This window comes from Debaryomyces hansenii, assembly GCF_000006445.2.
Source record: "Debaryomyces hansenii CBS767 chromosome C complete sequence".
NCBI lineage: Eukaryota > Fungi > Ascomycota > Pichiomycetes > Serinales > Debaryomycetaceae > Debaryomyces > Debaryomyces hansenii.
The window spans coordinates 630105-654715 of record NC_006045.2 but is presented as its reverse complement, the minus strand read 5'-3'; the positions used below and the strand labels follow the sequence as shown (position 1 = coordinate 654715).

The 24611-nt window shown below is 35.5% G+C and overlaps 12 protein-coding genes and 1 non-coding gene across 13 annotated transcripts; 12 read left to right on the top strand and 1 right to left on the bottom strand. All coding sequences in view use genetic code 12, as the record gives it.

Moving 5' to 3' along the window:
• Positions 1-380: 380 nt before the first annotated feature.
• On the top strand, positions 381-1355 carry DEHA2C07436g (DEHA2C07436p; the record flags this gene model as incomplete). The annotated part of the gene is made up of 1 exon (XM_458005.1): positions 381-1355. The coding sequence occupies one exon, from the start codon at positions 381-383 to the stop codon at positions 1353-1355; it is 975 nt and encodes a 324-aa protein (XP_458005.2).
• A 439-nt stretch (positions 1356-1794) lies between these two features.
• DEHA2C07414g (DEHA2C07414p) lies at positions 1795-2976 on the top strand (the record flags this gene model as incomplete). The annotated part of the gene is made up of 1 exon (XM_458004.1): positions 1795-2976. One exon carries the CDS (start codon positions 1795-1797, stop codon positions 2974-2976), a length of 1182 nt encoding a protein of 393 aa, XP_458004.2.
• Positions 2977-3903: 927 nt separating this feature from the next.
• DEHA2C07392g (DEHA2C07392p) lies at positions 3904-4632 on the top strand (the record flags this gene model as incomplete). Its single annotated transcript, XM_458003.1, has 1 exon — positions 3904-4632. One exon carries the CDS (start codon positions 3904-3906, stop codon positions 4630-4632), a length of 729 nt encoding a protein of 242 aa, XP_458003.2.
• Positions 4633-6072: 1440 nt separating this feature from the next.
• Positions 6073-7062, top strand: DEHA2C07370g (DEHA2C07370p; the record flags this gene model as incomplete). The annotated part of the gene is made up of 1 exon (XM_458002.1): positions 6073-7062. One exon carries the CDS (start codon positions 6073-6075, stop codon positions 7060-7062), a length of 990 nt encoding a protein of 329 aa, XP_458002.1.
• Positions 7063-7783: 721 nt separating this feature from the next.
• On the top strand, positions 7784-7856 carry DEHA2C07348r. Its single transcript has one exon. It is a non-coding gene; the product is annotated as a tRNA-Ala (tRNA).
• A 253-nt stretch (positions 7857-8109) lies between these two features.
• Positions 8110-9650, top strand: DEHA2C07326g (DEHA2C07326p; the record flags this gene model as incomplete). The annotated part of the gene is made up of 2 exons (XM_458001.2): positions 8110-8117; positions 8183-9650. 2 exons carry the CDS (start codon positions 8110-8112, stop codon positions 9648-9650), a joined length of 1476 nt encoding a protein of 491 aa, XP_458001.2.
• A 278-nt stretch (positions 9651-9928) lies between these two features.
• Positions 9929-10897, top strand: DEHA2C07304g (DEHA2C07304p; the record flags this gene model as incomplete). The annotated part of the gene is made up of 1 exon (XM_458000.1): positions 9929-10897. The coding sequence occupies one exon, from the start codon at positions 9929-9931 to the stop codon at positions 10895-10897; it is 969 nt and encodes a 322-aa protein (XP_458000.2).
• A 177-nt stretch (positions 10898-11074) lies between these two features.
• DEHA2C07282g (DEHA2C07282p) lies at positions 11075-12682 on the bottom strand (the record flags this gene model as incomplete). Its single annotated transcript, XM_457999.1, has 1 exon — positions 11075-12682. The coding sequence occupies one exon, from the start codon at positions 12680-12682 to the stop codon at positions 11075-11077; it is 1608 nt and encodes a 535-aa protein (XP_457999.2).
• Positions 12683-12798: 116 nt separating this feature from the next.
• Positions 12799-14766, top strand: DEHA2C07260g (DEHA2C07260p; the record flags this gene model as incomplete). Its single annotated transcript, XM_457998.2, has 1 exon — positions 12799-14766. The coding sequence occupies one exon, from the start codon at positions 12799-12801 to the stop codon at positions 14764-14766; it is 1968 nt and encodes a 655-aa protein (XP_457998.2).
• Positions 14767-15107: 341 nt separating this feature from the next.
• DEHA2C07238g (DEHA2C07238p) lies at positions 15108-15962 on the top strand (the record flags this gene model as incomplete). Its single annotated transcript, XM_457997.1, has 1 exon — positions 15108-15962. The coding sequence occupies one exon, from the start codon at positions 15108-15110 to the stop codon at positions 15960-15962; it is 855 nt and encodes a 284-aa protein (XP_457997.1).
• A 236-nt stretch (positions 15963-16198) lies between these two features.
• Positions 16199-17509, top strand: DEHA2C07216g (DEHA2C07216p; the record flags this gene model as incomplete). Its single annotated transcript, XM_457996.1, has 1 exon — positions 16199-17509. One exon carries the CDS (start codon positions 16199-16201, stop codon positions 17507-17509), a length of 1311 nt encoding a protein of 436 aa, XP_457996.2.
• Positions 17510-17772: 263 nt separating this feature from the next.
• Positions 17773-19530, top strand: DEHA2C07194g (DEHA2C07194p; the record flags this gene model as incomplete). Its single annotated transcript, XM_457995.1, has 1 exon — positions 17773-19530. The coding sequence occupies one exon, from the start codon at positions 17773-17775 to the stop codon at positions 19528-19530; it is 1758 nt and encodes a 585-aa protein (XP_457995.2).
• A 217-nt stretch (positions 19531-19747) lies between these two features.
• Positions 19748-24481, top strand: DEHA2C07172g (DEHA2C07172p; the record flags this gene model as incomplete). The annotated part of the gene is made up of 1 exon (XM_457994.1): positions 19748-24481. The coding sequence occupies one exon, from the start codon at positions 19748-19750 to the stop codon at positions 24479-24481; it is 4734 nt and encodes a 1577-aa protein (XP_457994.2).
• Positions 24482-24611: the final 130 nt, after the last annotated feature.

Below are 24611 nucleotides of genomic sequence, written 5' to 3'. Positions count from 1 at the left end.
ACTACGACTATAAGATGCATACATGAGCAAAATGTCTACGTAATACTGTTTATAGTCGACACTGAGAATTCTTGTCGCTTCAATAAATTTTATGATTGAGACTAACTTATTCTATTGCTATGATGGTAGAAAGTTCCTCCTCGAAAATGCTTCTAAGCCATCGGGACTTTGTTATTTGCATGTAAGGAATAATAGAAGGTTACAATTTATGTATCTACGTACATATTTTCGTCATGCGTTTTGGTGAAACTATTGCACTAACCACTTGATTCGTTAGTCGAGCTATTATTCGAAAGATGCAAGGTTTGGTCACGTTATCTTGAAATTATATATCCAGTGGACCCTAGCAATAAGAATTATAGTTACCAATATACTTCACAATGTCGCGTCCTCTGGCTCATAGTGTGAGAATATATAATGATGTTATGGAAAAAGGTAAGGATGCCTTCATAGAAAAAAAAGATCCAAATACTAAAAGATTTCCAATCTGCAACTACAATCTGGGTAAAGATCTCATCATATTTACATCTGACGAAACTCTTGACGAATACAAGCAGGCGGAAAGAGTGTCAAAAACCTCGGAAAATTTTGATCTGTTTTTGCACAAACAACGTCAGGGTTTAGCTATGCCGTTGCTTGAAATGAAGTTCCACAAGAGGAGTAAATTCGGTAGTAGCAAACTCTTCACTATAAGCAAGTTCACTCCACCACCTCCCGACGCACAAAAATTATTCGATAAAGGCAAAGATAAGTTTAAACTCTGTACAATTTTCAAGAATCCTGGTGAGAAGTATGACAAGTACACTTTCAAATTCGAACCAAATCCTCAAAACCCGTCAGAAAATTTCGAAACATACGTATTCTTCCATCACGAAATTCCCATATCAGATATACCTAAGACTGGGGAAATTAACGAAAGGTTTAGATGGGTTCGTACCGATAGCAATAAAACTCTGCCTTATACATATACTCTATGTATGTTGGCTGCTGGTCAGCCGTCAATGGTTGATAACATGGATACTACAAATATGGAGTTGGACCCTCAAAACGAATTTCTAACATTGTCGCCAGAACAGCACATGGATCTTGGCTCACCTCACGTACTCGCAAATCTAGTTCATTTGAGTTACAGTCGTGCATCATATTCAATTCAAAGGACCGCAAGGCTTGATATCAAGATCCGAAAAGATCGTAGGAATTTGGAATCAGAAAGCATACATTCTGTGACCCTGGATGACTTGCTTTTCATAACCAATTCCGTCATATTTAAGTATTTTGAAGAATTAAACAGAACATATAAGGATGCCTTACAAAATTTAGCTAGTTCGTCGTTTTCTACTGGGGGCATGTATTAAAGAATTTAGAAGCTATGTAGTGAATTTCTCTTCTCCCCAAAACTACCCCATTTTTATATACAGTTCATGAATAAAAGGCCATTATATTCAAGTTTGTCAATATCCTACAACGTAGACGAAATCTCCTGCATTCGCGCACGCAACTTGATAGCAAGAAACTAGAAGTGTACTGAGAAATGTGAATTATGAATGGCATCCCGTTACCACTTATGAATAAAATTAAGTAAAAGTTAAACAACTGAAGCTAAGTCTGGGCTTATTTCAACCTTTTTTTTACGATGCGTTTAACATGTAAATCTAGTTGGCTAGTAGCTGACTAGTGGTTCAAAGCATATAACCTGTTTTGTCTTCTCCTGAATAAAACCTCTTGTGTTAGCAAATACGTTGCCCAACCTGCAGTTAATTACTATTTGTATGGCATGACTAATCAGATGAATACATGGCTGTGAATAATAGAAGGCTCCATATTCTTGTCATGCATTTCATGGAACTGTCGCACCTAACCACAATATTCGTAAGTCGAGCAGCACTTCGAGAAATGCAGTCTTCGTCACGTTATTTTTCAAATTCCTATATAAATCATACATTTCCAATAGACCCTGGAAGTATTGGTTATAACCAATCCTTCATAATGTCACATTTTGGGGCTAATAGTGGGAAATTAGATAATGATATTACGGAAGAAGGCAAAGATGCGTTCATCGAAAAAAAAGATCCAAATACTAAAAGAATTGCAATTTGCAATTACAATCCCGGTAAAGACCTAATCATATTTACGTCTGATGAAGCTATTGATGAATATAAACAGGCAAATAAAATATCTAAAAAATCGGACAATTTTGATCTGTATTTGCAGAGGCAACAACAGGGCTTAGCTATGCCGCTACTTGAAGTGAAATTCCACAAAAGGAGTAAGTTTGGTAGCAAATTCTTGACTATAAACAAGTTCTCTCCACCACCTCCCGGTGCTAAGAAATTATTTGATAAAAACAAAGATAAGTATAAATTCTGTACAGTTTTAAAGGATTCTGGTATGAAGTATGACAAGTACACATTCAAATTCGAACCAAATCCTCAGAACTCGTCTGAAAACTTCGAAATGTACTTATTCTTCCATCGCAAATGCCGCATATCTGATATACCGAAGACGGGAAATATTAATGAACGGTTTAGATGGGCTCGTACCGATAGAGAAAAGGTTCTGCCTTACACGTATACTCTATGTATGTTGGATGCTGGCCAACCTTCGATGGTTGATAACATGGACACTACAAATATGGAGTTGGACACTAAAAATATGGGGTGGGACCCTCAAAACGAGTATCTAGCATTACTGCCAGAAGAGTACCTGGACCTTTGTTCACCTCATGTACTTGCAAATCTAATCCATTTAAACAATAGCCGTGTATCGTATTCAATTCAAAGGACCGCAAGGCTTGATATCAAGATCCGAAAAGATCGTAGGAATTTGGAATCAGAAAGCATACATTCTGTGACCCTGGATGAATTGATTTTCATAACCAATTCAGTAATATTTAAATATTTTGAGGATTTAGGTAGATCCTCTGATCATGCTTTAGCAAATGCAGGTGATCTATTAACCATTCAAGGATACGTATGATAAACGTAGCTTTGTTCGATTGTATAGATTAAATAACACTTATTTACCGGATTTTAATACACATCCCTGAATAAAACTTCATCAGTATGGGTAAGCATGTCACAGCCTAGAACTTGAAATCTCTGCATTTGAAAATTCGACTCGATAGCTAGCATGAGTACCCAAAGTGCATCGAATATGCTCAAATCCACTAACACTTGTAGCCCTTAAAGTCTTTTTTTTCGAATCGATACCCCGGACCAATTAATTGTAAATGTCTTTGATTTGTCCAGAGATAAAAGGGCATATGAAAAAGGCAAAGTGCAATTGGAAATCATTCAAAAGTCTAGAATAATTCATGGGGATATTTGCGAATGGAATACTCTTTATTCACAAGACAAGGTATATTTTATTGATTTTGGGTATTCAGATTATAGTCAGGGTGAGAGAGGTTCCAGGCCAGCGAGCGCTGATCCAAAGAGAAGGAAATGTAAAAATTCTACGTAGCTTTATGTGTTCAATCAGATAATTCCAAAACAATATGAAGGTTTTCATGAACAAGAGGTTGTTTTTTTATAAAAATAGAATAATTAAAAAAGCAAGTAATGTTGCAATAACGAGGAGAATGCAGATAATAGTGTCATGATGTCATTATGCGCGCTGACTCCTGCATTTATATATAAGTTTGATAGGACCCATTGAGTTGAGATCTAATAATTGTCCCTAAGAATCATCAGATTGTATCAGAATGGATAAGGCCGACTTTGCACATATAAACACAAAAGAAATAAATGAATCACATTATAGAACTATTGTAATCTACACTTTCAACCTAGGTAAGGATTTAATCATCTTTCCATCTGAAAATGCTATGAAAGACTAAAAGATTTACCAGAGGGTTGCGAAGAATATAATCTGATTTTACAGAAACAGTACAATGGACTGGCGATGCCGTTGCTTGAGGTGAAGTTCTGCAAAACAAAAAGATTTGGTGTTAAGAAGTTCTTCACTATTGATAAATTCATACCTGTACCTAGGGAGTCGAATAGACTATTTAATAAAAACATTGACAGATATACATTCTGTACTGCTTATAAAAGTTCCGGTAAGAAACATTATAAATATACATTCAAGTTCGATCCAGATCTTCAAGACTCGTCCAAAAACTTCCAGACTTATCTATTTAACCATCGCAAAGCTCGCCTTGGTGATATGCCGAAAATTGGAAATGACGAAGGAAACTTTAGGTGGATTTTAACTAACAAATATCCAAAGCAAAAATATACTTATTCTTTATTCCTGTTGGATGCTGGTCAACCGTCATTGACTGATAATATGGATACATATAAAATGGAATTGGACCCTAAAAATGAATTGATACAGAACAGACCATGGATGGGTAAAAGTCTTCAATCACCTAATGAGATCGCTACATTAATACATTTGGCTGATAATCATGGAACATTCAGTATTCATCAAACAGCTTGCTTGAAGATTCACAAATCACAATACCTGAAGGGTTTAGAATCTGATAGTATACATTCGCTCAACATGGATGAATTGACTTTTATAATTACATCCATCGTTTCGAAATTTACTTCTGAAAAGAATACTACAATAAATGATTCAATGCAAAAATTGAACAAATCACACTACACTTTAACGTTAGTGGTGTAGAACCTATTTATCAATATAATATACTCCTGGTAACTATGTATTTGACCGTTAACTTTATAGGCGTGGATATGGAAACAAATGAGATTTAAATTTTTTGTTCTTTCAATAAGTATTTTAGTGTCGTGCTTGTAGTCCTAAAGGTATGCCTTTGTTTATACTTGAACATTGTTTAAGGGCTAAATTACAAATACATCGTCCTCTTAGAATCATCGACCCCTACTTGAAATTTCAATTATAGCCGACAGCCACTTTTTCAAAAGATTGAAGATAATACTACTTATTATTCAATTAGTAGCTAAAATTACAAAACCTTTCATTATGCAAACTCTCTCGAACCTCTGGAATGCTTATCCTTCATGGAAGTCTAATACAGCCTTGGTTACGACGTCATCTGTATCTAGAAGTTTAAAGTACGGTCAATTAAAAGCTCCGATTTATTAAAAATCCTTTTTTTATTCACGTTCACATTCACTCTCTATAATTCTTGGATTGGAAATATTCATTCTGCTACAAAACTAAATTGACTCCAGTGCAACATTCCTCACTTATGCCATTCCTAATTCCACCCCTTACTGGTTCACGTTCACATTCATTTTTAATTTCTCCCTTGCATAATTGTATATAAATCTTATATTGCAAACACACTATTAGCTACTACGCGTTACATCTATATAGTCACAGTATACTACTATTTAGCTGGGATAGCTTTTCAGGGTTCTGCTACCTTGTAAATATTCATATCAAGGGATCCAATTTACGATATAGTCTGTATAATAGTATATTTGGTAGGCTTATTTTCAAATCCTGTATGCTTTTGCTCCTAGCCTAAATTCGAATGGGCTAAACGACTGCAACCCTATTGTAGACTGATAAAACCGACTAAGACAAAAAAAAACAATCAAACATTGAATTAAACCACATTGTCACATAACCCAAGTGGAGATAAATATTTGAACAAAGAATAAACCCTGGTCTAATAGAATTGTCAAATTTAATATTAAATCGTATTAAGCATTCCCTATTCAAGTAATTTCAACCTGCTGCAAATTCGGGGAAGCGAAAATTATGTTTGGTCGTGTCCTTCTCAATTCAATATTAAATTTTAATTTCCTATTTCGTTAAATGGTCAACTTTATTTGTTTACCGAATCGGGAAATTTTTTGCACCTCATAGATTTAGGCCATTATAGAATTATACGATAATTTCGAAACAGTGCCTAGATTAGGCAATAAATAGATTTACCGTTTTCGTAAACACTTATTATAGTAATAGAATGTGAAATTGTAAGAAAGCTTGTAAATTTTATTCCCAGTGCAACTTGATATAAATATGGAAGAAAAGTTGTCGAGATTAACAAAATTTAAAAGCCTTATTCAAAGAACTTTAATTTTCAGAACAGGAAATAAACTTTTGGGATAACTGAACACTACTCGCTTCATAATGAAATTATCTACTACCTCCGCCGCATTGATCTTAGCATTAACTGCATCCATTAACGCTGCTCCAGCCGGTACCCCAACCACCACCAGTCTTACCAAGAGGGATGCTGAAAACATCGGAAAGGCCATTGCTTTATTGAATGACTATAATGCTAAGAGAGAAACTAGTCCATCTTATGCATTGGCTGAAAGAGATTATCCAATTGTCACCACTGTTTTAGGTTACATTAAGGATACTGATCTTTCTTCAAAGATTCTTTTATACTTCGTTACCGATGATTTCTTCGCTCCAATTGTCAAGAAGACTATCATTTCTCTTATTAAGAATGGTACCATTAACTTGACTACTTTATTCACTTCATTGAACAATTCAGGTTTGGCCGCTCAAGTTATTGAGGATCTTATCAACGACTGTAACTTTTACGGTGAAATTTACAAATTAGCTGGTTCATACATCGGTGACTTATTCGACAAGATTAAGGACAAGATTTCTAACATTGGTAGTAGCAAGAGAGAATCTCTTGAAGAAAGGGCATTAACTACTGCTTCTCAAATTCCAGACAGCGAAGATGACAACTCAGTTCTTACTGAATTAATGGAATCATTAAAGAAATCTGGTTTAGGTACTCAAGTTGTTGAAGAATTAATTGTCAACAAGGAATTCTTATCATTCGGTGCTGATTTAATCAAGGAAATGATCGACCAAAAGGCCATCACTTTAGGTGAATTAGTCGATGCTATCAAAGATTCCGGATTAGTTCCATCCTTATTCAAGCAATTCTTCACTCTTGACACCTTGAAGACTGTTACAGTTAATGCTTTGGCTGCTGCTTTCAATAAGTGTGATGGTGATAATGCTACCGCTACTGTAAGTTCTGATGTTGGTTCTGAAACTTCTGGTACAACCCCAACTAGTGGTACTTCTACTTCTACTTCTACTGGTGGAAGCACTAACCCAACCTGTAAGAAGAGAAAGAGATCTTACTACTAGATTTAACATTGTACATTCCAATATGGATAACCATCCAAAAATTTAACTTTTATTACTACCCAAACGTTTTTAAATTACTGTGTCTCAGTCATGCTATTCGGATTTATATTTATTTGCCATATTAATACTCTTCATTATTTTAAAGGTGGAGCTGTTTTTTTCTGTTCGGAAGAGCTTTCTACTGTTGCTGGTCAACCTTATTGAGCAATGACTAACAATTTAAATTGGTTCTGCTTGTTTTCTTCTTTCTGCGTTAGCACGTTTTTCAAAGTTTTCGTTATCCCTCTAGTTATGGTTCAGTAAATCTAATAATATATGTTTTTTCAAAAATATCGCACTTTTCTGTAATTTTTAATAAAATATTAATTTTCATCTATTCAATAAGATTAACAAATAACAAAATATGACTTCGATTTTCCTAGATTTTAGAAATATGAGTTTCACATTTTTTTCATATGCATCTATATTAGAATTAAGAACGAGGTAAGATGGTGACGAGAGATTTTACCATATAAAGTTCCACTTTTCTAAATTACTTTCTCGAGACTTAACGGAAACTAACTGTATTTATAGCTCAACTATGTTTCTCCAAAACTATTGCCAACTTCTTATTTGGAACTTCTTGTATTTCTCAATAATTATCATCAAGGACTTTTATTTGGAAACACTTACATATGTTCGATATATGACGACCTGTGCTCGCTTACAAACTAAAAGTTAAGGGCGTGTGGCGTAGTTGGTAGCGCGTCTGCCTTGCAAGCAGAAGGTCACTGGTTCGATTCCTGTCTCGTCCACTTTTTTTTGAACTTAGAATTCAAGCCTTTCGAGATACCGAACAATTTGATTGAATAACCTATTAGTTGATCCATGTCCTAAGTAGTCACTATGTTCTTTTGCCTTGACTATGGCAGCCATAAATACGGCCATACCAAACAAAAAGTACAAATCTATCACGTGACCCAATGATATTTGTTTTGATTAACGCGTTGTGATACTTATAGATGTTTAATCAAAGGAAGTTAAATAGTCGAAGACAAGCGTCCAAATATGCCTGGGTATGTATATTCGAGTGAAATTCGAACAAGTAGATGATATAACAAATACTAACATATTCGAATAGTGAGACAATTACCTTTCAAGCAGGTCAATGTGGTAATCAAGTAGGTCTTCAATATTGGAATCAATTAGCTACAGAACATGGAATATCGCCAGACGGAACTATATTATCCAATCCGCATGAAGAATTAGGGTTTGAAAGTGAAGGGAACCAGTCCCATAAAACGGATAGACAAGATAGACCTGACCTATTTTTTACATTATCAAGTTCCAATAAATACACTCCAAGATCAATACTTATAGATTTAGAACCATCTGTTATAAATAAATGTACTAATGAGATGCCTATGTTCAATCCAAGGAATATTCATCTCAGTGAACAAGGGAATGGTGCTGCTAACAATTGGCAATATGGATATTCATATGGTTTGCAGTATCAAGAAGAATTGATAAATTTGATAGATCGAGAATGTGATAAATGTGAAAATTTATCTACGTTCCAATTAATGCATAGTGTTGCTGGTGGTACTGGGTCCGGAGTGGGCTCATTATTGCTTGAGTTATTAAATGACAGATATGGAAGTAAAAAATTGATAAATACTTTCCTGATATTTCCGTCGAATGATAAAACGTCGGATGTGGTGGTGCAACCTTATAATACTTTGTTGACGTTGAAAAGATTAATTGATTTCAGTGACGGGACATTTGTTTTTGATAATGACGCACTTAACAGTATTGAAAATTCTTTATTTGGTATTTCGTCATCAATTTCGAATGATACATTGAATAATAGGAGTAATAGTGCATTTGAAAGTGCCAATAAATTGATTTCTTTTGTACTGGCTAGTATTTCTAACCCATTAAGATTTCCCACATATATGTATAGTTCGAACGAATCGATCTTGTCAACCCTAGTTCCATCTCCAGATTTGAAATTTTTGACTGCATCAATTGCACCATTTGCAAATTTATCAAACTTTGACCAAAAAATATCCAAGTATAATTTTACTAACTTGAATGAATATGACATCATCCTAGAATTATTGAATGATCGATACAAAATGAACAAAGTCAACGAGCCTATAAAGTATATTTCCATGCTAAATTACTTGATCGGTAATAATTTGAACCAATCTGAAATACGAAAGGGGACTATCCGAGCCCAACAGAGAGTAGAATTTGTGCCTTGGACCTCGTCTTCAATACATGTTGTTAATTGCCAAAAGTCACCATTTATAAATGGTGATAAACCACAACAAAAGAATAAGAATTTGAATGGAATCCAAATCTCCAATAATACGTCAATAGCCCATGTGTTTAGTAAAACGGTCAAACAGTTTGATCTTTTGGCTAAAAGGGAAGCCTATGTAAATTACTACACAGAATCAAATGATAAAGAAGAAAGATTGCGTGTGCTAGACCTCTTTAATGAATGTAGAGAAAGTGTGGTCAATGTTATCGATGAATATAAGGCTTGTCAATCAATGAGTTATTTAGAAGATGAAGTTTTAGATAATGATGAACTTATATAAATCGATAATTGTAAACTAGTTAATATAACAAAACAGTTCAATAAAAAGAACTGCATTATATAATAATATACTGGGAGTAGCTAAAAATTAGCTCTCTTCTCTTTCAAATAGCAATAAAATTGTAATATTGACTACTGTTATATGTGTTGATAGTGATTTACTGGAAATGTCCCGTGCGCCCCCTCGTAGAGAACCTCAAAAATTAAATAAAGGAGTTCAGTTTTTTATAAATATCTATAATACTCCAAGTGATCGATATTTTGCAAAGCGGTATAACAATGTCATTCAATTTCTCGAACTTTACTCAAGACTTGAAGAACTTGGGTGATAAATTTAGTAATGATTTTAATAATGAATTCTTACCTTTAGCTCAAAGAACCTCGCGTATGGTTCAAGAGAGAATGGGCAAGGTCAATGTGGATGACATAAGTCAGCTACCATCAGAGTACGTGGAATTAGCAGAGAAGTGCAATAACATAGAAAAATTATACAAGAATGTATTAAAGGTTACTACAAACTATGAAAATGAAAGCTACGACTACCCAACTAATTTGCAAGAATCGTTTACAGAATTTGGTAAGAATTTCGGCAATAGAGTTTCCAATTTATCAAAGGCTACTACACCAGCTGAGGCACAGGCAGCCTTAATCAACCCGACAACGGGGGAATTCAAGCCTCCAAAAACTTTGTACCACGCCTTATCTAGAGCAACAGATGGGTCAATTTTAACAACCGGGGAACAAAATAATGACCCATTGATCAAGGGATTGGATTTGTATTCATCTAATTTGAATAAAATTGGTAATGCAAGATTGGGCCAAGATCAATTGATTAAATCGAAATTCAACAAACCACTTACTGCAACATTACGCCAGTTGATTTCTCAAAGCAATAATATCCAAAAGAAGGTTGATCAAAAGAGAATTGATTATGACTTGTCCCGTATGAACTTGACCAACTGCTCAAATCCTTCAAAAGAACCTAACTTGCGTGTTATTATGGAAAATGCGGAAGACGAATTTGCCAACACGGTGGAAGATGCTATCAACATCTTGCAAAATGTGCTAGAAAATTCTAAACCGTTAGAAGAATTCCTCGAATTAGTCAAAGCTCAATTGGCATACCACAAATTAGCTACTGAATTATTAGGGGGAATGGTTGGTGAAATGGAAGGATTTATTGACGAAAATGCCAAGCTGTCAGGTGGAGCTAATAATAGTCGTGAATCTGGCGATTTTGATATTTAATTGTAATTGTTGTCGTTGCTGTTCATTACATGAGGTTGTCTTGCTTCTTGTATTGATTTTATATAAATAATTATGTCTATAAACTTTTTTTTAGAATTAACAAGAATGGATTGACTTCTATAATGAAACTTGATATTTTATGCATTGAATGGGAATTGTTTGTATATACAAGAAAGCTCATTGCAATTTTAAGCCTTCTAAGCGTGTATCGACAGCACTTTCTGTCTTACCTAATAAGTCATAACTGCCTTCTAGTAATTTAGCATGAATAGATTGCAACGCTCTTAAAGTGTCCTTTGCATCGATAACTGCAGAAATATTTATTTCATTTGCACCTTGGGATATCATTTCGATATTAATTCTTTCGTCAGCTAGCACTTTAAACATATTACCTGCAATGCCAATAAAGTTAACCATTTGTTTTCCGACCAACGAAACTATAGTCATTTCTCTTGTAACATCAACAGTACCCATTTTGCGTAATTCTTTCAAAGCATTTTTCAAATGTAATTCTTGATCAGGTTGAATTTGGAGAGCCATTGATACATGGACTTCTGAAGTCGATATTAAATCAACAACTAGCTTGAAGTTGTCTAAGGTGGTGAAAATGTGAGCCAAAAAACCATGCGATAAGGTTTTTTTGTTTGAATGAACGTTAATAACTACGATATCTTGCTTGGCTGTAATAGCAGTTGCAGATTTCTTTTTGTGTGTAGCAATATATGAACTTGACAAAGTCTCATAAGCTGCTGGTGGATGTGGAGGAGTTTCTTCTCCTCTTCTGCCCAAATTATCTGGGAAAATAATAGTACCTGAACCCCATGGGTTTTTCACATTCTTAATTCTGATAGGAATTTTCGCTTTGATGACTTGTTCCATGGTAAACGGATGGATGACTTCAGAACCATAATAGGTAAGCTCAGCGGCCTCTTCTGGGGTGACACTATCCAATAATCTGGCGTTTGGTACCTTTCTAGGATCTGCAGTAAATATACCATCGACTTCTTTCCAAATCTGTAATTCTTCGGCTTGAGTGCCAACAGCAATCAATGCCGCACATAAGTCGGTGTAACCCCTACCTACACCGTTCAATAATCCACCAGGGACAACTCCGAAATAGCCAGTGAGAACAGGAACAACATCAGAATCAAGAGATAATACTTTCTTACCTAATTCAGAAGATAAGAATTTATAAAATTTCTCATCAAATCCACTTGTAAAGTCATAATCCAAAGGAATAATGTCTGACAAATCAACATAGGTAGCCTTTAAGCCACGGTCATTCATCAAGGCAGCCATAAAGAGACATGAAAGCTTTTCACCAACAGACATGATCGAATCTAAGGTTCTGGCACTTATTTCACCAATCACCTGGCATGCCTTTAACAATTCATTCGCTCTTTCTAATTCTTTCATTGTATTCTCAATTAATTCTTCTTGAATTTTTGTGTCTGAGATACGACTCTTAGCATTTTCGACGTGATCTTCTTCAATAACCTTTAATAATGCATGGAAGTCGCCGTCCTCCAATGCTAAATCCGCTGATTTGATCAATCTGGACGTGGTACCTTCGCTTTTTGTGTTCGAAGATCTTGCAGAACAGACAACTGCAACTCTGTTTTGCTGACTGAATACTTTGGCTATATCATCCACGATGTTTTCAGGAAATTTACCTACCGAAGTACCACCGAATTTTTGGATAATCCAATTTGATGCTTTATTCACTTTCTTGAAGTCAAGGACGGAATTATACGACAGAGCTGATAATGTAGGTGAGTTAACCATTTTTATATGTTTTTCATATAGATTTGTATGCTTATATATATATATATATATAGATCTAGTTTTATCTTCTGGTGATTTGAGTTAATCTAGTATTTATTGAAACTGAAAAATTCTATATGATTCATATGAGTCAACCGGAGAATATCGCCGGTTTAGGTGCACGTGAACGAACGAAATTTTTCAGTATTTATGTCTTAAATGCTTCTTTATATGTATGTCACAGAATCAAGTCTTGTACATTAACAATGCCAGGAAAGAGACCGGTGGAAGGTAAAGAGGATGACAGTAATAAGAAGTTAAACACCGTTTACAATAAAGAGGATATTCATTCTTATTTCAATGCGCAAGTTTGGAAGGATCAATTCCAACATGACATAAAAAATGAAGTAAAAGATAGTCAACCGTTCCGTTGGGGAACGATCAAGGAGCTTGTAGATGATACATTATTAAGACAAGTACGCAAGGAGGTTCTAAGCGAAATCGCATTTACGAAAAAAGAGACGGATATATATAGAGTGTACCAGTCTGGAGATTTAGCAAATTTATCTGGATTAGATTGGGATGATTTATCAAGATTACCTTCATTATACAAATTACGTTCTGCCATTTATTCAGAAGAGTTTCGTGATGTTATATCTAAGATAACCGGGTGTGGTAAATTAAGCGGCAGCAAGACAGATATGTCGATAAACACTTATACGAAAGGGTGCCATTTGTTAACGCATGATGATGTTATTGGATCAAGAAGAGTCAGTTTTATTCTTTATTTACCCGATCCAGACAAAACCTGGAAGTCCCATTATGGTGGAGGATTGAGACTATTCCCTGCAATCGTACCTAACGTTCCAAAAACAGACTACGATGTCAAGTTAACTCCACAATTTAATCAAATGGCATTTTTCACCGTTCAGCCAGGTCTATCATTCCATGATGTAGAGGAAGTGAGAGTCGACAAGCAAAGGTTGTCTATTCAAGGGTGGTTTCATATTCCGCAGCCTGGTGAAGCAGGTTATATACCAGGGGAACAAGAAGAAACAACATCTAGAAGTACCTTGCAGCAATTACAGAGTAAAGAGTTACAAGAATTTGATTTTCCTAAACCGTTCAGGAGCGATATACATGCAGAGGAATTAAAGTTGTATGAAAACTTTTCATCAGGTAAGTTTTCTTCAGATGAAATACAATATTTAACAGAATATTTGAACCCTCTATATTTGCAGGACCAAAATCTTCAAAGATTGAATGAGATTTTTCTTGAAGAATCGGTGGTCGAAATTAAGGACATTTTGAAAGAAGAGTTTGCCAACTTACTAAAGGAATCTATCAAGACCACTGAATTAGAGAAAAAGACTCCTGCCAACTCGCAAGAGATCACTTTTCCATGGAAGTGCTCCATGCCACCACACAAGCAACGCTTTATGTACATGGATGGAAGGGATGTTTTTGAGCAATCAGAAGAAGGCATCAAGAAGATCAATAAAATAGGCCCACAAGAAGCACCAAGTTTCGAGCTAATCAATCGAATTTCACCTGACGAAGTTGACAAGAAATTAAGTGATCTTGGTTCATTTTTAAGGTCCGTGGCATTTAAAAAGTGGCTCATGATCATTACTAGTGTTATACCTACCAGCGATCAAGTATTAATAAGACGCTTCAGACCCGGTCAAGATTTCATTTTAGCCACAAAGACCGACAAACTGCTAGCTAGACCTAATTCAGACGAGTTAAACGTGTTACTTGAAGCTACATTGAACTTGACTCCTACTGCTATAAATCCAAAGAATTGGGAACTGGGTGAATACGGAGGCTACGAATTGTGCATGGCATTAAATGGAGGTGATGATAGCGATTTCGAAGACGACGATCCGGCCATCTATAAGGCTAACGATCCAAATGACGATAGTGTATTGTACACGAGTCAATGCAAATGGAATTCCCTATGTTTGATGCTAAGAGATCCTTCTGTCCTTAAATTTGTGAAATACGTTAGTATAAATGCCAAGGGCTCCAGATGGGATGTAAGTTGTCAATGGAACGTCAAGAGTGTTGAAGAAGAAAAAGAAGAACAAGAAGAAGACAAATAATAGTCTAGACTATATGGATTTATAAATGAATCATTGTAAATATATCGGCTGTATGACGAAATTTATTTATCTATATTATGGTGTCAAGAGGTTCAAGAAAATCCGAGCACGGCCTATTTAATTATTAGCCAATACAACGTAATTGTAGTTTAATTTTATAATACATACATAACTCCGGAGAACCTGTAGCTACTATAACAAGGCCAATATCATAAGATAATCATAAAGTCATAATTCCGGGTAATGCGAAACGGATTATTTTATCCCAAAAAGAAAACCAACAACGCATATATTTATTTTTCGGGCATCTTTAGGTACAACGATCCATATAGAAGGACAAGATGTCACAACCAGAGCCTAATCCCTTTATTATATTTGCTACTGTTGCAGCAATAATCTCTTCAGCTGTAGCATATTATTTCTTTCAATTAAGCAGAAAGAATGCTCCAGTTTTAAAGCCAAATGATTTCCAAAAGTTTCCATTGATTGAAAAAACCAGAGTTTCTCACAACACATGCGTTTACAGATTCGGGTTACCACGGTCCACCGACAGATTAGGTTTGCCAATTGGCCAACATATTGCTATTGGAGCAACTATTAATGACAAAGAGGTGGTTAGATCTTACACTCCAATCTCCACCGATGATGAATTAGGATACTTTGATTTATTGATCAAGGCTTATGAAAATGGTAACATTTCAAGACACGTTGAGTCCAAGAAGATTGGGGAAACCATCGATATCAGAGGACCAAAGGGATTCTTCACCTACACCCCAGGTATGGTTGAATCGTTTGGAATGATTGCTGGTGGTACCGGTATTACTCCAATGTACCAGATTTTGACCGCGATTTTGAGAAACCCAGAAGATAAGACTAAGGTCAGCTTGGTGTACGCTAACGTGACTGAAGATGACATTTTGTTGAAAGAAGAATTGAACAAGATGGCTAGAGAACACCCGGACAGATTTAAGATTTATTACGTTTTAAACACCCCTCCAGAAAACTGGACCGGTGGTGTCGGTTTCGTTACTCCAGAAATTATGGATAAGCACTTACCAAAGGCTTCTGAAGCCACAAACTTATTATTATGTGGTCCTCCACCTATGATTAGTGCAATGAAGAAGGCTGCCGTTGGCTTAGGCTACCAGAAGGCAAAGCCGGTCTCAAAATTAGGCGATCAAATATTCGTTTTCTAATTTACTCAAGATACACATACACTTATATATAAATATATACTTTTGATTTAGTTTCTACATTTAATGGGCAGTTGTTTGCTTCTTCTTATCTTAGTACTAACAGTGTAATCATCGACCTGCATACAAAATAAAATGATCAACAGAAATTAAATCGGAACAAGCCGTTAAATATAGTAGAACAACAACCTTTTTCTATATTTTATGGGCATTAAACTTAAAGCGTGACGAATAATAGCATGATAATATCATATTGGTTCTCCATACTAATATTTGCGTTTGCAGTGGAAGGAACGAACCTGCCTCGGTGGGAGGCAGCAAATAGCTATATTATGGAGTCGATTGGCACAGAAAAGGTTGAAATAAATAATCTTATAAACTCACCCGATAAGAATTTACCGCCAATACTGAGTTGGCCAAAGAAAGAAGAGAGAACGTTGAAGAATGGTGAGATACCACAGTATGCTATTGATTATGCGCCATTAGTTCATTTATACACGGAGGAAAAATACTTGCCGTATGATATCAAGGATTACGTGACAAACTTTTTTGTGACTTATGAAAACGGTAGTGTTGTCAAGGGCACGGAAGAAGAAATGAACCTTAGTAAATTATCTAAGTTGCCGAATGTGCCGGATATATTTTTACTGTCCCGAACAGATTTCGACAAGGACCCTGAATGGGTTACTGGTGCAAAAAATAAGCCTTCATTGATTGACGGGGAGATTAAAAATGCGCCAGCGACATTAATTGTAGTTGATAAAGGTAATGGGTGGGTAGATGCATTCTGGTTCTACTTTTATTCGTTCAATTTGGGTCCATTTGTCATGGGATCTGGCCCGTATGGTAATCACGTAGGCGATTGGGAACATTCATTAGTGAGATTTTATAACGGTGTACCGGTGATCGTTTGGATGTCGGCCCATGGTGGAGGAGGTGCATATTTCTATCACAACTTAGAAAAGTGGGAGATTGACGACACTCATCCCATAATATTCTCAGCTAGAGGAACGCATGCAAATTATGTTTCGGTTGGACAGCACCCTCATGATTTGCCTTACGGTATTTTATCCGATTTCACCGACAGGGGTCCTTTGTGGAACCCTACCAAGAATTACTTGGCTTATTCGTATGATGGTGTATTTGTATATCCTGCAGAAAATAACACTAATTCGAGACATAGAGGTAGAGAAGTGGAATACGGAAATTGGTTGTCTTTTACAGGACACTGGGGTGATCAGAAGTTACCTGATGATGATCCTCGTCAAAAACATCTGTTCATTGGAGGTTATAAATACATCAATGGTCCCAGTGGTCCATTAATGAAAAATTTGGTGAGATTAAAAACCTGCGAAAGACACAAATGGTGGAATTTCTGGAATGGTTGTAATGTTAGAGAGAATATTAAATGGGGAATTGGTGTAGAAAGTGAAGGGTATAATTGTGGAAATGTTTTCATTAAAATAAGGCCTGTTTGGCTTAGGAGAATACTTCAAAAAATTACCTGGGGTGGTGGGTTTTGTTATATTGTTGATTTGCTTTATGGTTAAGGTCGTGGTACCGGTTTCAAGTGGTTTATTTCATAAGTTTATATTTTTTTAGGTTTACTTTTAATTTTGCTTTTATACTTTAGAATTATTTAGTCCAATAGCGTAATAATTAATTAGGTTGTAATAACATTAGGCAAGTTGAGTCATAATAGATCGTTTACTCGGTCTGCGAAAAGTTGCAAAATGCCGTGCACTAATATTATAAAAAAAAAAAAATTAAAAATTCAAATATTCAATGATAATAGTATAGACGGCTTTAGCAAATGGAACCTAAAGAAGTTGAATCTACAAACAGCGAGAGCATCCCTCTCTCTAATGGGGTATCAAGTCGATCATCAACTTTTGATGATAAAAAAGAGCACACGAAATGGCAATCTTTTAAAGACTCATTTAAGAGATACGAAGGATACGAAGAAGAAGAAGAAGTTGACTTAGAAAAGTTGGATGACATTCAGAAAGGTAACATAAGGACCGCAAAATCTCCATTAAAAAGAAAATTGAAATCGAGACATTTGCAAATGATTGCTATTGGGTCTTCGATTGGAACAGGACTTTTCATTGGGTCAGGATCCGCTTTAAACACAGGTGGTCCTTTGGGTATTTTGATTGCTTGGGCTTTGACAGGTTCAGCTATTTTCTGTACGATTCAGGCGATGGGCGAGTTAGCGGTAACTTTCCCAATTTCTGGTTCGTTTAACGTTTATGCGAGTAGATTCATTGATCCATCTGTTGGTTTTGCAGTTGCATGGAACTATTTTTTTCAATTCTTGGTTTTATTACCTTTAGAATTAGTCGCTGGTTCTATTACAATGACATACTGGATCACATCGGTCAATCCTGATGTCTGGGTACTTATTTTTTACCTCGTTGTTATATCTATAAATTTCTTTGGCGTAAAAGCTTACGGTGAGGCAGAATTTGTATTTTCATCAATTAAAGTTCTTGCAGTTGTTGGATTCATAATAGTTTCTATTGTTATTGCTGCAGGAGGAGCTCCAAATGGACATTACGTAGGAGACAGATATTGGCATGATCCAGGTTTGTTTGCGAATGGATTTAAGGGTGTTAGTTCAGTATTTGTCACATCTGCATTCTCTTTTGGAGGTACTGAGTTAGTTGGTTTGACAGCAGCTGAGACTGATAACCCAAGGGTGACATTACCAAGGGCAACAAAACAAGTGTTCTGGAGAATATTGATGTTTTATATGATATCTTTAACTTTGATTTGTTTCTTAGTGCCTTATAATTCTGACAGCTTGTTGGGTGCCAGTTCGGTCGATGTCACCGCATCTCCATTTGTCATTGCCATCAACAACGGGGGTATCGGTGGCTTACCATCTGTTATGAATGCCGTTATTTTGATTTCCGTTATTTCGGTAGGATCTTCCTCGGTATATGCAACATCAAGGACATTGACGGCTTTAGCTGAACAAGGATTGGCACCAAAAATCTGTGGATATATTGACAGAGCAGGTAGACCACTAGTTGCGATCATAATTACAAACATTTTCGGTTTATTGAGTTTTATCGCAGCAAGTGGTAAACAAGAAGAAGTATTTAACTGGTTACTACTGATTAGTGGTTTAAGTTCCATCTTCACTTGGTGGTCTATTTGTGTAGCCCACATAAGATTTAGAAGGGCCTTATATGTCAAAGGAAGATCAAGCGACGAGTTGAGCTTCAAATCCCAAACTGGTGTAATTGGGTCGATTTATGGGGCCACCTTAAACACTTTAGTATTAATTGCAGAATTTTGGGTTTCTTTATTTCCGTTAGGAGAATCACCCAGCGCTGAAGGATTTTTCCAAAACTATTTGGGGTTTGTTGTTTTACTTGTATTCTACGTAGGCCATAAAATATGGAAGAATAATTGGATTCTTTGCATTAGAGCCAAGAACATTGATGTTGACGTTGGACGTAGAGAAACAGACTTAGAAGCATTGAAACAAGAGTTAGAGGAGGAAAGAGCAATACTACGTACCAAGCCATTGTATTATAGAGTTTACCGTTTCTGGTGTTAGATTTAGATAAAACGTATTTATTAATTTGATTATATTATAGTAACTCAGCTATCTGTAAAAACATAGGCAGTCTTTCGCACGTCAATATGCATTAAAAAAAATTAGCAGAAATAATATCAGACAGCTCCATATAATACACCCTTTATCCTGTTACTAATTGCGGGTTTATAGTTGAGAGTAAAGAATAATACGGAATTTATGTTAATAGAGTATAAAAATGTCGACTCACCATCCAACTTTTGGAAGGTCTTCGGGGATAGGAAATGTTTTTAAATCGATATCCAAGTCGTTAAAATCAACATCTAGTAAGAATGTACCGATACTGATAAACCCTACGGTTATCGGAGGTGGAAGTGATCAACAGAAGCTATTCAATCAATTGCAAAATGGTCCATTGCCTCGTAGGGCTTCAGCAGCATCAAAGGTTACTGAATCTTTAAGGACGTATGCAATTTCATCAATACCAGAGATTTGGTATTTGGCTAGAGATATGTGTGATTCAAGAATTCAATCCTATATTCGAAGAGTTGCCCTTGAATTACTAATTGAATGTATCAAACAAGACGATACGGCATCTGTTAGCATTAGATTAATGTATTTTAAAGATATCGCTTCGTTTTGCCAGCTAAGTGAAAATAAGGTAGACCCTGATTTAGATCTATTTTTAAAGGCTCTCAGGGTGTTGACGAATGATGGCAGAGATATCCATGATTTTTGTATTTACGATAAGGAGAAAAACCTTAATCGGTTTATTGAGCAAAGTCTTTTTGTATTGGGGAAGTCTGCTAAGTATTATACAGACAGAGACGATGAAGAAACATTATCGGATAATAATGCGTTCCAGAATTTACTTGAAATAATACGATTGACTGAAAATTGTCTCAAGTTCAGTTTCAGCTATATTGATGAAACTACAATCTCTTCGGTAATATTTCAAATTGTATCTATAGCATCGAGGACAAGTAACGCCCAGATAATAATCGCATGCTTAGAACTTCTTCGTTCTGTTGTTGTGTTTGGAAGCATCCCAATGAAATGTTATGGCGATACCATAGAATTTCTCTGCTCTATCTACGGTTTAAGTAATGAGTTAACTAACCTAACTTGGGATTTGATTAACAATTTGTGTATAGAACAGAAATTACAAATTGCCATATCTACGCTCTGTGATATTGCACTGAATAATGACGTTCAACATTATAAATCAATGGACACTATAAATTATTCAAATATATTGTCTTCTGTGAGGTCAAATGTGACAATTAATTCGCATGCTAGTACTAAAGAACTAAGTCGATCATTGGTTTCATGCATGGGTTCGATTCAAATATTAGAAAGAATAATAGTAATTTGTTGTTTGGAAAATAGATCAATGATAGATGGTTCGTACATTTTGATTTTCAAAGCTGCACAGAAAACAATTTCTTATAACATACCTATTATAAATACGGCGTACTTAAGATCATTCGATAGACTATTTTCAAGTCAGCTTGACGAAGAATTCAATATGAGAATTCCGTTTGATAAATTATTACCATTTCAGTTATGGTATTCAAATACCTTTTCATTATATGACGTCTTAGCAAGTCTTAGGCTAAACTCAGAACAAGACATTAATTATTTAAAATCGATCTGTACGTCATTACAAGAGTTATATGAGAGCCATGAGTTGCATTCTCCAAAGGACAAGTTGGTAAATTTTTTTATGGACCATTACCAATACTTATCTGCAAGCAATATCAAGTTTATTCTAAATTATTATTCTGAAGAAAAATTGTGTTCCTTATTGAATCCCTTATGGAAGGAGAATTGTGTTAAGCTTTTGGATTACTTTTATTATCCCATGCTAATAAAGACAACATCTTCTTCAACGAAGTTAAGTGGTGACCATACAGATAGCGAACAAATTGCAAATATTAGACTTGAGACGTTGAGAGTCATAAAAGAAGGCCATGATATATCGATGTCTATATTTGATGAGAATATTATTAATTATGAAATAATTTTTGATCTATTTAAAAGATCTGTCGTCGAACAAGACGAGAGGATTACCAAATATTTGGCGGATAATTTTCTAACCGATATTGCATTAAGATCCCTGTTGTCATTTTTCAATGAACTATCTAAAGTATTCATGCCAGGGTTTCAAGTGAAAAATAATTCAGAAAGGCGTAGAAGTTTAGTATCCATGAGTTCCTTAGGATCTACTTCGCAGGTCAGCGGTATTTACGAACAGTATAATCAGTTTTCATCGTCATTTTTGCAAACTGTAACAGAATCAATTGTACGTGTATTTTTAATATCGTCGACTGAAGATGGAGCGAAGGCACAAGAAGTATTTCGCTTGCTAATAATAATATGTCAGTATGCATTAGCAGTCGAAGATGCTGATTTGTTATTAATTTTATGCAGATGCTTAGTAAGATTAAGAGTCACTGGTGAGAGATTTATATTCTTTAGTAAACCCATAGATATGGATGGGTTAGCGACAACTTTTGGCAGAAATACACAGGATGCTGATTTCAATAAGGATGAAAAATTCCAATGGACGTATCCAGAAACGCTTGACTATTTACCAGAAAAATTCTTCAACCAACCATCTAAGGGATTGAAATTGTTCAATCCCAACGGCATTAAGATGATATTTGCGGATGATGAGTATAGTATTGATATATCTCAATGGTTCTCAATAGTTTTAGAAATTATGTCAAAATTCATAAATTGGGAAGTATATTCCTATATCTGGGCACATTTTTGTTCACAATTAGCAAACATGATGCTATTCTTGAATAATGCTGAAGAGATTGTGAAATTGAAGACCATTGTTTGTGATCAACTAATGCTTAATTTGCCGAAAACTTTGTCGGTTCCGGAAAACCTAACAAAAGCAAATCTACAAGTTGCGTTTGTGAGAACATTGTCAGCATTACTCGGTTATCATGACCTTTTTTCGAAGTATGATGAAGATCAAATAATCAAGGCCTTGCTCTTTGGATTGAGTTCATGGGAAAAGACAGCCATTCCTTGCATAAATATATTAACCATATGTTGTTATGCAATTCCATTATCTATCAAAAAGTCACTACCAGCAATTTTATCCAAGTTACAAACCAGGGTTACAAGTGCATTTGCTAGTTCACATACTTTGGAGTTTTTGATGTCGTTAATACACTTACCAACGTTAACGTCTAGTTTTACTGTTGATGAATACAAGAGAGTTTTTGCTATTGCCTTTAAATATATCGAGTATTCTAACGATATTAAAGAACGTAAGACTACTGATGAATTCCAAGAAGAAGAAGTACTTCAAACCCATGGAATTGATGCAGAAGTTGAACAGACTCCTACAACTCAAGCGACGAAGATTACGCCTATCCTATCAGAATATTTATCAACCTTATCGTATAATGTCATTTCAAGCTGGTTTTTGAAAATGGACCTTAGCGAGAGGAAGCAGGTATCATCATTTTTAATCAAAAATTTAATATTGTTAAGTAATGATGGAAAGGTGTTAAATGATCAAACCTTGGCGTATTTGGAATTAATTGCCCGATTTACTTATTCCGATTTGCCATTGAAGATAATCAACCCATGTAAAGCCAACGAGATATTATTGAAAAAATTACAAAATACTGGCCACGAAAACTACATGAGTACAAATAGATGGATTTTGGGATGTAGCATCATTAGTATCGACACTAACATGATTACGGGTGAATCATTATTTACATTCAGGCGACCAACTGGGGTCTCCATATTCCGTGTTGAGTTAGACCCATCTATGATCCCTGAGTGGATATCACTAACAAAGTCTAATTTTTCAAGCGGAACTAATTTAAAACCAGTTTTCAATTCAAATCATATGCTTTTACAAATATTCAGTAGTATGGACACAGAAAACAAATTTAAACCGTTACCCTTAATCGAAGAGCCAGTGACTTTAAGAGCAATATCAGCATTTGATCGAATTCCGGTTGTAGAATATCATAAGGTTGGGTTAATATATATTGGGCCTAACCAGTCTGAAGAGACTGAAATATTAAGCAACAAAGTTGGGTCTCATGACTATCAGCATTTACTAGATAATGTAGGGGGATTGATAAAATTGAAGGACTGTAAAGATGTCTACCTCGGCGGTCTAGATAACGAGAATAATATGGATGGTGAATATGCAATATTCTGGAATAACCAAACTACCCAGCTAATCTTCCATACTGCCACCATGATGCCTCAAAATGAGAATGACAAGTACTTTGATTTCAAGAAGAGGCACATCGGCAATAATTATGTTAACATATTCTTCGATGAGTCAGGACTACCATTTAATTTCAATGTTATCAAGTCACAATTCAATTTCTTGAACATTGTCATTTCTTCCCATACACCATCGTCGTCTTTGGTAGCTGTGAGGGGTGGCCTCAGTAATGTCGAGTCCAACTCTTCAACTCCCCAAGTTCAAGAAGGCACCGGCAATAGCTACATCGGATCCAACTATCAAAAATATTTTAAAGTCAAAACCTACAGAAGATCAGGTGTTCCAGGGGTTTTTGCAACTTGCCACTTCAAAATCATTTCTGAAGACCAGTTACCGATATTCATCCGAAATTTAGCCTTAACAGCAGATTTATTTGCGTCCGTTTGGCATTCAAGTGTAACTGGCTCCTACACCTCCAACTGGGCACACAGAGCGAGACAGATCAACATTTTACGTGAAAAGACAATCCAAAACCACCAGAATTTACGGGAGGAACAGGATAAAAATGTAACTACGAATGCAAATTCAACTGCTAATATGAACACTACCCAAGCTTTTCTACAGCAGTTACAATTTGATTCTCAGACTAGTTCCAACCCTAGAGACTATACGAACGAAAGTGGAGACAAGTACGAATATTTATCGCAGAATGATAATGAGCTATTTTCTGCCTTGGAATTCAACTCGTATACCTGATTCTATCACATGCTTGCGCGTATTGCTATAATTGTCTCATGTTTCGTGACAAATGTTCGTTAATACTGTAATCTGAAATCTATTTGTAAGCCACTTGACTCCCCTCCAGCTTTATACTACATAGAATTAA